This window comes from Ursus maritimus, unplaced genomic scaffold (genome assembly GCF_017311325.1).
Source record: "Ursus maritimus isolate PB19 unplaced genomic scaffold, ASM1731132v1 scaffold_32, whole genome shotgun sequence".
Lineage (NCBI taxonomy): Eukaryota > Metazoa > Chordata > Mammalia > Carnivora > Ursidae > Ursus > Ursus maritimus.
Genome location: NW_024425786.1, coordinates 16,497,161 through 16,509,501, shown reverse-complemented (window position 1 = coordinate 16,509,501; position 12,341 = coordinate 16,497,161). Strand labels below are relative to the sequence as shown.

The 12,341-nt window shown below is 60.4% G+C and overlaps 1 protein-coding gene across 1 annotated transcript in view; it reads right to left on the bottom strand.

The window, feature by feature from the left end:
• Window positions 1–10,766, bottom strand: part of EPHA8 (EPH receptor A8) — a 33,643-nt gene extending 22,877 nt beyond the window's left edge. Inside the window, exons 1-2 of the mRNA XM_040619372.1 lie at window positions 10,670–10,766; window positions 5,139–5,203 (exon numbers count right to left, since the gene is read on the bottom strand). Coding sequence (XP_040475306.1) covers window positions 5,139–5,203; window positions 10,670–10,766 — 162 coding nt within the window. The remainder of the gene's footprint in view (window positions 1–5,138; window positions 5,204–10,669) is intronic.
• Window positions 10,767–12,341: the final 1,575 nt, after the last annotated feature.

The window sequence follows — 12,341 nt, the reverse complement described above, 5'->3', positions numbered from 1 at the left end:
AACTCAACAACAAAAAAACGAACAGCCCGATTGAAAAATGGGCAAAAGACTCGAATAGACATTTGTCCAAAGAAAACATATAGATGGTCAAATAGTCCACGGAAAGATGCTCACCGTCACTCATCGTTAGGGAAATACAAATCAGAACCACAACAAGAGACACCTCACACTCACGGGGATGGCGAGTATCTAGACAACAGTAAATGACAAATGCTGGGGAGGACGTGGAGGCACTGGAACGCTTGTGCCCTGTTGGTGGGAGGGTAAGACGGGGCAGCTGCTGTGGAAAGCAGCGCGGAGGTTCCTCAGAAAGTTAAAAACAGACCTACCCTGCGACCCGGCAATTCCGTTCTGCGTATACACGCAAAAGAATTGCAAGCAGGGTCTCAAACAGATACGTATACACTCGAGTTCGTGCAGCATTATTCGCAGGAGCCAAAAGGTAGAAACAACCCAAATGTGTCCCTCGTCGGGTGACTGGTACACGAGATGGGGCGTAGCCAAGCAATGGGATGGTGCTCGGCCTTAAAAAGGAAGGAAATTCAGATGTGTGCTATGACACGGTGAACCTCGAGGACATTACGCAAAGTGAAATAAGCCAGCTGGGAAAGAACAAATATTGTATGAATCCGCTGAAATGAGGTCCTCAGAGCCGTAGAGACAGAGAACGGAATGCTGGTTGCCAGGGGCCGGGGGCCTGGGGAATGGTGAGCTGGTGTTTCATGGGGATGGAGCTGCAGTTTGGAAGGATGAAAAGAGTTCTGGAGATGGACGGTGGGGACGGTCACATAACACAGTGAATGTACTTAATGCCACTAAACTATAGACTTAAAAAGTGGTTACGATGGTAAATGTTGTATGTATTTTACCACAACTTTTTTTAAAAAGAAAGGAAGGAACATTCCAGAAATATTCCCTTCCCTTGACCACCCCACAGTCCATCAGACAAGGTGGTGGAGGGCTCCATGCCAAGCAGGGTGGGCATCCAGGGGGTGGTGAAAACTTCCTGCAGGCTGAAGCAGGAAGCTCTTGCGGGGATGGGAGGGAAGAGCCACCGAGAGGTCAGGAAGTATAAGAGACGTGCAGCGAGCACCAGATAGCCCAGCTTGGCAGAAGATTCACATGCAAGACCCAATGCTGGGAAATGAGCCAGGAGCCGAGAGGTCAAGACCTGTTGGTCTCTAACCTGCTGTGTGACCTTGGGCAAATTGCTGTTCCTCTCTGGGCCCTAGCTTCCTCAACTGCAGAACGCTGGTTGGCTGGGAGCAGTCACCGTGGGTGAAGTTCCGTGGACCCCTGAGAGCCCTGAGGAGGGTCTGGGGGCTGAGGGCAGATGGAGGGGATGGGCTCTCGGTCCCTGCCTTGGGTCAGCCAGAGATGCAACGCCTTGCTCTTCTCTCTTGGGGCTCTATGGGCAATTGTCCTTGAACTAGAGATCCTATTGCCTAAGGGGGTGGGGGAGGTAAAAACCACTCCTCGTGATGTTCTGAGCATCTGTAGGGTTCTGAGTGACCCGCAAGGGCTGGAGTGGGGACCATGGGGGTCTCAAGTCTTTCCTGTCTGACAAAAGCCCCTCCATCTCATCTTATCTTGGCCAGCATGTGGTCTCAACTCTCCGTGCCCACATCTGTAAAATGGGGCCTGGACAGGCCCACTGCAGCGAGAATTGAGAGGATGAAAGAAGTAGGCTGCCAAGGGCTCGGCTTGGGCCTGGCACAGCCGGGCACCAGAGGAACGGGACGGCTATGATGCCGACCTGGCAGCATCTTCCCAGCCCACCTGTGCCTGCCTCCAGGGACCCCTGGGGAAGAGGTCCAGGGTGTGCCAGCCTCACCTGAAAGTTTATGCCTCCTACACCCCTTACCCCGAAAGGACCCCCCGGGACCCCACGCTGTAGCCAGGACCTCTGGGCAGTGCTGTGTCACATCTGGGGTTAAAGTCATTGTCACAATTAATGGGGCACCAAAGAGCCAGCCAGCTGCTCCCTGTCTGGTTCCTGCCAGGGACCTGGACAAATTAATCAGCTCCATCTGAGTCTGCTCCAGCCGCTCTACCAACGCCAACGGCCTGGCCTCGCCCTGCCAGCCCCAGGGGCTGCTGCAGACGCCCGGAGCGGCACGGATTCCTGGAGGCTGGTGCAAGGATGGAACGAGCCCTGTTCTCCACCTGGGCACCCCCGCCCCCCCGCCTTCTAAGCCCCGGTGCCCTCCTCCTCCAACCCCCGCCATTGCTCTGCAACTCTGTCCTCTGTCTGCAACAGAACGCACTGACCCTGGGGACTCCCCTCCCCTCCCTGAAGCTTGTGCTTCCCCTATGTGAAATGGGCTGGCGGTGCCGCCCCTCCCACCCACTCCAGGGGCTGCTGAGGCTCGGGTGAGACAAGGGAATGTGTCTCTCACCTAAGGCAGCGTTGGGTAGCGCCTGTTAATTCACTGGAAGCGATGGAACAGGTCCCAGGGTGCGGAGGGAGGGGCACAGCCTGGTGAAGAGCCTGGGTCCTGGGCCGGATGTCCCCCAACCTTCGCAGAGCTGCTTAGCCTCCCAGAGCTTCGCGTTTCTCCCAGGAAAATGTCCCTTTCATGCACCCTCACTGATGACAACTGCACGTAGCAGGTTCTGCGGTCGTCCCCGTGTTATAAACGGGGACGTGGAGGCCAGTGACCTGCCTGGGCCACACTGATTACAGGCAGCAGAGTACGGGCTCGTCCAGACCCAGCAGCACGCTTGGCTTCAGGCTGTGCGGCCTTAGCTGGCAACCCGGTCACTCTGCTGCAGCTGGAGACAGCCCTGCACGGCCCTCGCTCCCAGGCTGCTCACGAGCCTTCAGAGTCAGAGGAACCTCATGGACCCCCAAGGACCATGTCCACAGGCTCCCTAGCCAGCTGGGCAGGAGAATCCCCTGGAAAGCTTAGGAAACAAAAGATTCCCAGGCACCTCCCCGGACCCCCCTGGACGCAGAGCCCTTTGCTAGCCTGGAACAGGGTCAAGGTCTAGAGTTTGGGAACCAGCGATCTCCCCCAGCCTTCTCGCCCCTCTGGCAAGCCCCATCTCCAGGCCCCATAAAGATGGAAGGTGGTCCCGGCTCAGCAGACAATGCTGGAGGGCCTCCCACCCTCTCACGATGAGGACACAGACCAAAGAGGAAGGGGACTCAACGCAGGCTCTGGGCCCAACTGATTAGAGTTTGAGTCCATCCTTTGGAAACTGTCTGAAGGCAAGTTGTTCCTTGCTGCTCTGAGCCTCAGCTTCCTTCCTCTGTGAAATGGGGTGGCTGGACCTACTCGCAGGATTGGTTGTGGGGATTAAATGAGATCATGTCTGTGAACTGTTCAGAGCTGTGTGAATATACGTTACTTGTTCTAACCCCCCAACAGGATAAGATAACTCTGAGCCATGCTTTACAGCACCCTGCAAGCAAAACAACCTTAGATTTCCAGCACGACCAGCAGCAACACAAGTCCAGTCATGGTCCCACCTGATTAAAGCCCTTACAACTCCCTGTTACTCTAAAAACCCAGTCCTAAGCTCCGAGGAGGAGAGAGAGACAGAGACACCCAGAGCCCACCTGGGGCCAGGCCCACTCCTTCCTAGCTGCTGGGTCTCAGGGGAAAAGCTGACCCAGCCATCGGCCAGGCCGTCACCTTACTCAAGGGTCAGTCCCCTGCCATGGGCAGAGCCAGCTCACTTTCTCAAGTCCCTTCACACTCTGCTCGCCCCCGGGAGACAGCCATCTGGGGTACACACAGAGGAGCAATTCACAGAGAGAAACTGAGGCCCAGGGAGGTTAAGGGATACCTCAAGGACCCAGCCTTTGCCCTTAGGCAGGGCTGACCTGCTCAGGCAGAAAGGCGTTCCCTCTGGGGTCTTGGGCCCACGTGGCCTGCTGTGAAGCTCCCTGAGGCCTGGGGCACGGGGGCTACTGACAGTGGACTCGGCTTCCTGCTGCCCGGAGACGAGAGCTCCAGAAGGAGAGGAGGGGGGCTCTAGCCTGCCCCCGCCACAGGCCACAAATGGCCTGGATGAAAAGTGAAGAAATACTCCCACTCCCTTCACAAATATTCACTCTTGATGTCCTTGTCACCATCATCGTTAACATTATGACCCTTGTCTCTGGAGCCGTGGAGGCCGGCGCTCGCGGAAGAAGTCACGTGTGTGTGACACGCCTGTGTCTGTGGCATGGATGTGTGTGTGTGTTTCTGCGCATGCGTGCAGGAGGAAATGTCTGTGACAGAACCATGACACACGCTACTGACAATGACAGTGATCGTACATTCAGTGAGGGCGCACCAGGTGCCAGGCACGGCGCCAAGACCAGGTGTCACCTCCCCTCAGCCTGACAGCAAAGCCCACGAGGTCGTCACATGCTCATCCCTCGCCACAGACGGGGAACTGAGACTCAGGGAGTGAGGTGGCGACCACAGGGCCGCCCTGCTTGTCGGTGGCAGAACCGGGCCTCCGCCAGGCTCACGGATTCCCCCCAGGTCTGGATAAGAGAAGTGGAAGGTCGGGCAGTGCAGCCTGGAACCTGGGTGCCCTGGGGTTACCATGCCAGCTCCCCAGGAGGATGGGAGGGGTACCACCTGAGAGCCCAGAACCCACGGAGACCTGATGCGCTCAGCCCAGGGTCACCATGGAGCCCAGAAGAGCCTGGGGGCTTGGCTACAGTGGGTGCCGACGGTGCCACCCAGATGATTCTGATGGACAAGAATAACACGTGGGAGTCCCAGGGGCCCGGGTGGCTCCTGGTGAGGGCAGGGCATGAGGGAGGGGACCAATCCCGATGGGGTGAATGGCCTGACTGGGGCCCGTCGTGAATCTGCAGGCCCAGAATGGACATAAGGATCTCACACCTACAGCCTTAGACTTAAGAACCGGGAGCCCAGCACCAGGGTCGGTTCTGTAATCCCAGGGGTCTGCATGAAGAAAGGAAGGAAGGTAGGAAGATAGGAAGGAAGGGATGAGGGAGGGAGGAAGGGAGGGAAGGGGGGGAAAGGAAAGGAGGGAGGAAGAGAAGGAGGGAATCAGCAGCTCTGTTTCTAATTGCTGTGTGGCCTTGGCTAAGTCCCTTCTCCTCTCTGGGCGCCTGCTTCCTTTTGGTCTATCTGATGGTGACACTGGCCCCACTGCTGGTCACCTACCCCGTGAGCCGGATACGTGAGCCAGCCCCAGTCTCCGTGGATGGTGGACGTGTCCAGCAAGTTCACTGTAAAACAGGAGAGGAGAGAGCATCAGACCCCAGGACACCCTTCCGCAGTCCCACAGCACAGCCCAACCTGGCCACGCTGGTCTACTCTCAGCCCCGAACACGCCAGCTCCATGCCTCACTTCCCCGCTCCTTCGGGGTCCGCTTCAAGTAGTCCCTCTTGCCTGAAGCCATCCTCCACCACCTGGGCCCAAATGTGACCTTCCAGACCCCCGGAACACAAGCTGCCCCAAGCACTGGGCTTCCCTGGTTGGTGATACAGTGGGATGGCTAAGAGATGGGCTCGGGAGTCCAGGAGGCCCCGGGCCAGATCCCCAGCCCCGCCATGTAGGGGCTGTGTGTTCCCGAACAAGTCCCTGCCCCTCCCTGAGCCTCAGTTTCCCCCTGTGAAAAATGGGCGTGACGGCGGGTCCTGCCTCCCAGGTGCTGTGAGGTCGGCCCCATCCTCACCTCACTCATGGGACACGCTGGCATTCAAAAGCCCCCAGCAAGATTCGCACCGTGAGGTCGTACCTTCTGCGGGAGGACCGGCCCCAGCTTTGCAATGGCCGGCGGCCTGCAGTTGTTCGTCCTCTGAGCACATCGGTTGTGGGGGGGCCTAGAACAGTAAGAGCTGCCTCCCGGCCCTACTGTGCACCGAGCTCCGCGAGGGGCGCGTTAGATGCCTCCTCCGTAACCTGCACGGCGACGGGGCCGAGAGGTGGTGACTCTTGTCTCCATTTGACCAGTGAAGACCCTGGGCCTCGGGGCCACGCAGGACCGTGCTCGCAGCCCCACCGGGGCAGGCGGCAGGGCTGGCTTCCAGAACACCCGCGGGGGCGACCACAGACGGCACCGCCAGCCCCAGCGGCCCGAGCCCAGGAAGCAGAACCTGTGAGCCGTCACCGTGGCTGGGAAGGAGCTGGGTCCTGAAAGGCAAGTCTATTCTAAGCCAGACCCCCGAGGGGTCGAGGGGGACCCCGCTTAGTCTCAACAGCACAACAGAGAAGACCTTGACTTTGGAGCCAGACAGGGCTGGGCTCAGATCGCAGTGCGGCTACATAGGAGCAGCTGACTTTGGCTTCTCTGACCCTGTTTCCTCACCTGTAAAATGGGGATAACGACATCTAGAGAGTAAACTGTAAAACCTGGCATCGCTGCCTTATTAAAGCTAATTCCCTTTCCCCAAGTCCTGCCCCTCCTGCCTCTCTGATGAAAGCATGCTAAACTGTTAAGAAATCGGGGTTTGAATCTCGATTGCTGTGTGTCCTCGGATCAGTCTCTTCACCTCTCTGGGCCCCTGCTTCCTTCGATCTATCTGGTAACGGGAGTATGAGAGGGCTCTTGGCTCCCCATTCCCAAGGCTTCCCGTTTCTCGCTCTCTTCTGCGCACCCGCTCTCCCAGCCCGCAATCACGGGCTTCCACCTAGGCTGGCTGGGGCAGGTTCCAGAGGGTTAACCGCTGGGGCCCTCCTGGAACTTTTCTGCAGGGAGGCGGGGTGTCCTTCTGCCTGAAATTTGCATAGCTCTGTGTCTGCCCCTCCAAGATGGAGACAAGTGTCTTCAGGAAACGTCGGAGTGAAGATGCTCTTATTTGCTGATTTTCTCCCTCCTCTTACCCTCCCACCCCATTGTCAGGGACCCCAGAGGGGAGGCCAGCTGGAGAGAGCTTGCAGAACAAGGGGAGGGGCCTCTGCCCTCCTCCCTGGGTCCCCAGGGGTCAGGTGGGATCAGGGGATGGACCCAGTGTCCGCAAAAGGATCTCCCCTCCCCAGCCGGCCCCACGCCAGGGGCGCAGGCAGAGAAGCCTTCCCGCCTCCCTCCCTCCCTCTCAGGCAATGGAGAGAAAACTGGGTCAGGCAAGCTCTCTCCTCCTGCTGGCTGGTGGGAGGGGGAGGGGGCCGCACTGCAGTTTCCCCCAGACCAGCAGAGCCTAGTCAGGGAGAGGATGGTGACGGGGGACCTGTGGGCTCCCCCATCCCGACCCACATTCCAGATGGGGTCTCAGAGCTGGAGGGCGCGTTCTCCAGTCCCCTGAACGCAGCTCAGACCTGCCCCTACCCCGGGCAGTCAGCGCAAATGTCCACCACTTAGACTCCTCCCCACCGGAGCTGCACGACTGGTGGGGCAGCCGCCTGCAGACCCCACTCTCCAGGCCCTTCCCACCCTGGAAACCTCACCACACTCACAGCTGATTTTTGATCAGCCAGCCAGGGGGCTCAGATAATCCAAAGATAAGTCAAAAGTCGATTCTATCGGATTTGGGAAGAGCTATAGGATTCTAGGGCTGTTTGTTCCAACTCCTTCCAGACGCTTCTCTGTCCCTGCCCTCCTCTCCTCTCCCTTTGTGCCCCTTCTTCCCTACCTCCCACGCCCTCCCCCTCCCATGGGGGGCTGGGGAGGAGACCCAGCATGCCTGTCACAGGCCTGCAGGGGATTGCTTGGGGGCCAGAGAGAAGCCCAGCCTGAGCCCCACTCCCCCTGCGTCCCCTTGGAAACGCAAACCCTTCTGTTCACCAGGCCTGGGCTCACTCCCCCTCTTGCACTGCTGGCCTGTAGGTCTGTGTGCCATCCGTGAAGTCAATTCTCCTCTCTGGGCCCATCTCCCCATTTGCCAATGGGAGGACTGGGCTCATGGTCTCTCGGGCCTGCAGTGAAGCGAATCACTTAACCCCTCTGTGCTCAGTTTCCTCACCTGCAGGATGGCTGGAGGCATCCCTCTCAGGCCTACCCGCCCGGGCTGTTCTGGGCTGTTCTGGGAGATCAAACGGGTCCCTCTCCTGCTCTGAGAAGCACAGATAATTCCTAAGCCTTTCCTGTTCCACTGTGGAAAGCATTATGCGATTTCTTTTTTTTTCTCCAGCACCGTCACCTTCCCCCATTCCATTTCGCTGAGACTAATACTTAAATTGATTTACATTCCCCGAGGACGCAGCGCATGATGGTGAGGCTGGAGAATTCGGGTGGCCAGAGGATGTCAGCCAGGATGTGAACGCCTCGGCGATCGCCCCAAAGTGCTGGATGACCCACACCAGAGAGCGATGAGGGGCTACGAGCCTGGTGGGGCTCAGGGGGCAACTCTGCAGGTGTGGGGCCCTCTCCTGCCCCGTGAGGGACCTGGCACGGGGGCACTCGGCCAGGCCGGGGCACTGCCACGGTTGCAGAAGCCCATCTGGGAGCAAATATCCCTCCCTGAGCGCCCACAGTCTCCCTGGCCAATCCTGGCACTGCACCAGCCCAGGAATGATACTGGGAAGGACTCCTGGCCTTCGGGAGAGAGGGCTGGCCTTTGTGGAAAGTCTGCCCCAGGCTGTCCAGCCTGCATGGCCCACCCCCGCCCCGCTGTGGGTACTCTGCTGCATTGGCTGGACAGGCGAGGACTGGCCCTTGGACAATGCCTCCGTCTGCCCCGGACAAAGACATCCCCACCTGCCTCTTTCTGTGGCCCTTGCCTCTTCCCCAACCACTGCCCCTTCCCTGGGCACGTCCCCTCTCTCACAGGCCTGTCTTCTGCAGGTGAGCCTGCTCAAAGTCACCTCCCCCGCGGGCTCTGGGGTGTGCCAGTCTGCCATTCTGGAAGGTGCTGCCTCCTTCCCGGAGCAGATACCTGAAGCGAGGAGTTGAGGGTGTACTGTCCAAAGCCCAGAGCCTCAATGTGGACCCCACAGCATCCCGCTGGTAAGACACTGTCCCCTCCCCCAACCCAAACCTGGGAGTCCCCAGGCCCTTGTGGCCCAATCCGGCCCTCTTCCCTACTCACCCGGCCCCCACCTCGATTCTCTCCCGGTGTCCCAGGAACCTGCGTCTGCTCACTAGCCACCCCAGCTGGCCCCGCTCTGCTGCGCCCTCACCTCACCTCTCAGCTCCCCTGCCGTAGTCCCTGCTCCGCTGGAGACTGACTTCATCTACGTGTGCATTTATTACGTGCACACGCATTTCCGCGGGCATGAATGCAAGCTTGGGGGTCTCGTTATACATGCAGTATCCGCCCAGGGCTGTGCGTGTTTTCATGTGCACGCCTCTGTACGTGTGTGTGCACACGCGTGTCTGTGCGCATGTATGCTGGCTGCCCTTCTGTGTATCTGACTGTGGGTGACGTTGAGGTGCGGGGCGGTCCATGCATGGGAGTCTCTACAGGCCTGGGTCTATGTGTGTAAATCCGATGTGGGTCCGTGTGTGCATGTGTGCTTTCGGGGACGGCTGTGTCTCTGAGCTGTTCGTGCGTGAGGGGGTGGATCCTTGGTGTATCTGAGTGTGGATGAGGCGCACTGGCTCTGGAGCTCCCTCGCATGTGGAAGAAGTTCATCCTGCCAGGGTAAGAACACAGCTCTGGACCCAGGACACCAGCCCCTGGATCCTGCCCAGATACCACGCTGGGCCTCCTCTGGGCAGAGCTGGAGGAGCAGAGGAGATCCTAGGGGATGGGAGGTGGGGTGCAGAACAGAACCCAGGGCGGCATCCCGGGCTGGACCTGGACTTCAGTGGGGCTAATTGTACGTGTGTGTGTGTGTGTGTGTGTGTGCGCACACGCCTGTGTGTGCACGTGTGCTGATGTGAGGCCCTGGGTGTTGGGGGACCCTGATGGGTGCCTCTTCCCAGCCTTCCTTGCTCCTTCCCACCACCAGGAGGTCACCTCCCAGACCTTTTTTTGTTCTGAGTGTTCAGCCCACACTCCTCCCACCCCCCACCTCCCACCCCTGGGTCCCCTGAGTGGCTGGATTGCCCCCGCCTTGCCCCTGAACCAGACCCGGCTCTCCAGGGCCTTGCCTGCCTCAGCCCCTCTGCGGCCCCTCGGCCTGCTCCTCACTGTACCCTCCTCCCAGGGCCACCCTCCTGCCCACCAGAGCTGCCCTTCCCCTCCAGCTGTGACTCCCCCCAGCCGTCCGGCCCTCCCACCTAAGACTCCCTCTCTGCCCCTCTGTCTGGCTTCCCGCAACCTGGTCCTGCTCTCTGCTCCTCCTTCCTTAGTTCTTGGTCCCCTCTCTCAAGGCCACCCCTGCCCTCTTCTTCAGCCTTCTGATCCTCATCTTGCATCCCTGTGTCCCTCTGTTCTCTGTCCTCTGTCCCTGCCATGTCCCCTGGTCCTGTCCCCTGCTCTGTCCCCTCTCTCCTCTATACCTCTTCTCTTGTCTTCTGTCCCCCCGTCCTGTTCCCTCATCCCCAGTGTCCAACCCTCAAATCTCTGTCTCCAGCTCTGAACCCCTCAGTCCTATCCTCCCTCGCCGTCCCTCAGACCCCGGGGGCCTCCGTCCCCCAACCTCAAGCCCTAGGGTCCCTGTCCCCCAGTCCTGTCCCCATCTCCATCGCGCTGTCCCTTGACCTCGGGTTTCTCCCGCGGTGCCATCCCTGTCCCCCGCCCTCCCAAGCCCAGGGATCCCAGCCCCTTTGGCGCTCAGGGTCCAGGGGAAGGAAGTTGAGCCTAGGGCAGCGGGCGCCGCGCCCCGGCCCCTCGGCAGCCCCCGCCCCGCCGCCGCCGCTGCTGCTCACCTTCGCCGCGCGCCGCGGACACGCAGGTGGCCGTCGCTGCCGCTGCGGCCGTGACGACCCACAGGGCGGGGGGCAGGCGGCCCCAGGCGGGGGCCATGGCCGGGCCGGGCGGGCGGGGGCGCCGCGCACCCTCCAGCTCGGCCGCAGCGGCCGGCGCGTCGGCGCGCTCCCTCGCTCTCCCGCACACCCGGCGGCCGGGCGCACACCCCGGCGTACACGCCGGCACACAGCGCACACGCGGGCACCCGCGCCCGCCGCCGCCGCCGCCGCCCCGGGCGGGGGCCGGCCCGTCACGGCGCCGAGCCAATCAGCACCGAGGCGGGGGTGGGGGTGGGGGACACGGAGCCGCACCGCTGACACCGGCCCGCGGACCCCGCCGCCGCACGTGCGCACGCTCGCACCCGCCCGCACCTTCGGGGGGCGGCGCGCGCCCCGCGCCCCACGTCCACACGTGGACTCGGAGGCGACGCGCGCGCCGAGCCGCGGTCAGGGCGCCCCCCGCGACACCGGGACACGCAGACCCACCGGGGGAGTCCCCGCGTGGACACTCACGCAGAAGCGAGGCATCCTCCCGCACACTCACGCTTACATGCATGGCCCAGACACACGCGCCCAAAGTGCCTGGCGCGGTGACACACTCCAGTGCACCCTCACTAGTTCCCGGGTGGAGGCTCAGAGACCCATCGAGAAGCACTTTGGGGTAAAAACTCTCCCCCCACCCAACACCCTGATGACTGGGCACGAAGAAGGCACAGGCGAATTACAGGAGAGTAAAGTGCAGTGGTCAGGAGCGCAGGCTCACACACTAGACATATGAGATTTTCAATCCTGGCTGTGCAGCCCTGGGCATGTTTCTTAACCTCTCTGAGCCTCAACTTCCATATCTGTAACACAGGAGGAGCAGTCTCTTTGTCCTAAGGTTGTTAGAAGAATCCTATTCAAGGACTCAGGTAAGGGTCCAGCGTCCTGCCAGGCACACTGCCGGGTGCACGGTAATGGCAGCTGTTCCTGGATGGTGGTGATTATCATTCCCTGTGTTTCCCTCCCCTGACTTCCCCCACCTCCAGTTCCATTCCCAGGAGTAGGGATCCCATCCTGGGAAGGCTACCGGCTGTGTGTAGAGGGCAGGGACGTGGGGGCTCCCTCCAGGGGCCCTGCCTACCACCCTCAAGGCCCCTGAGAACCTGGAGGGCCAAGCTGTCTGGGAGGCAGAGAAGAGACCTGCAGCTCCTGGGGGGCTGGCCCTCAAGTGTGGCTAACCCCCAAGACCAGTCTGGCTCTGCCTCTGACTTAGCTGCCACAGCCCCCCGCTTAGCTCTCTCCAATGGCACTCCCAGCCCCAGGGCTCACCGGAAGAGTTGGTTGGACCCACGGCTGGAGGTGGCGTAGAATGATCCAGGCCATTTGGGGAGGGCGTGCCAGACCGTGCTTTAGGCGCTTATGAACTTGCTCTACTTTGAGCCTCGCACAGCCCTGCAGTGGAGGTGCAGCTAAGGAAACCGAAGCGAGGAAAGACCGTCATTCACCTTACATCACACAGCTGGTTACATGCTAGAGAGGAGCTCAGATCCAGATCTGCTGGACTCTCAAACCCACCTCTCTCCTGTGCCTCTTTCTTAATTACAGAAAGGGGGAAGAGAGCTCAAATTAGGAGCCCTTTCCTAGGACCAAC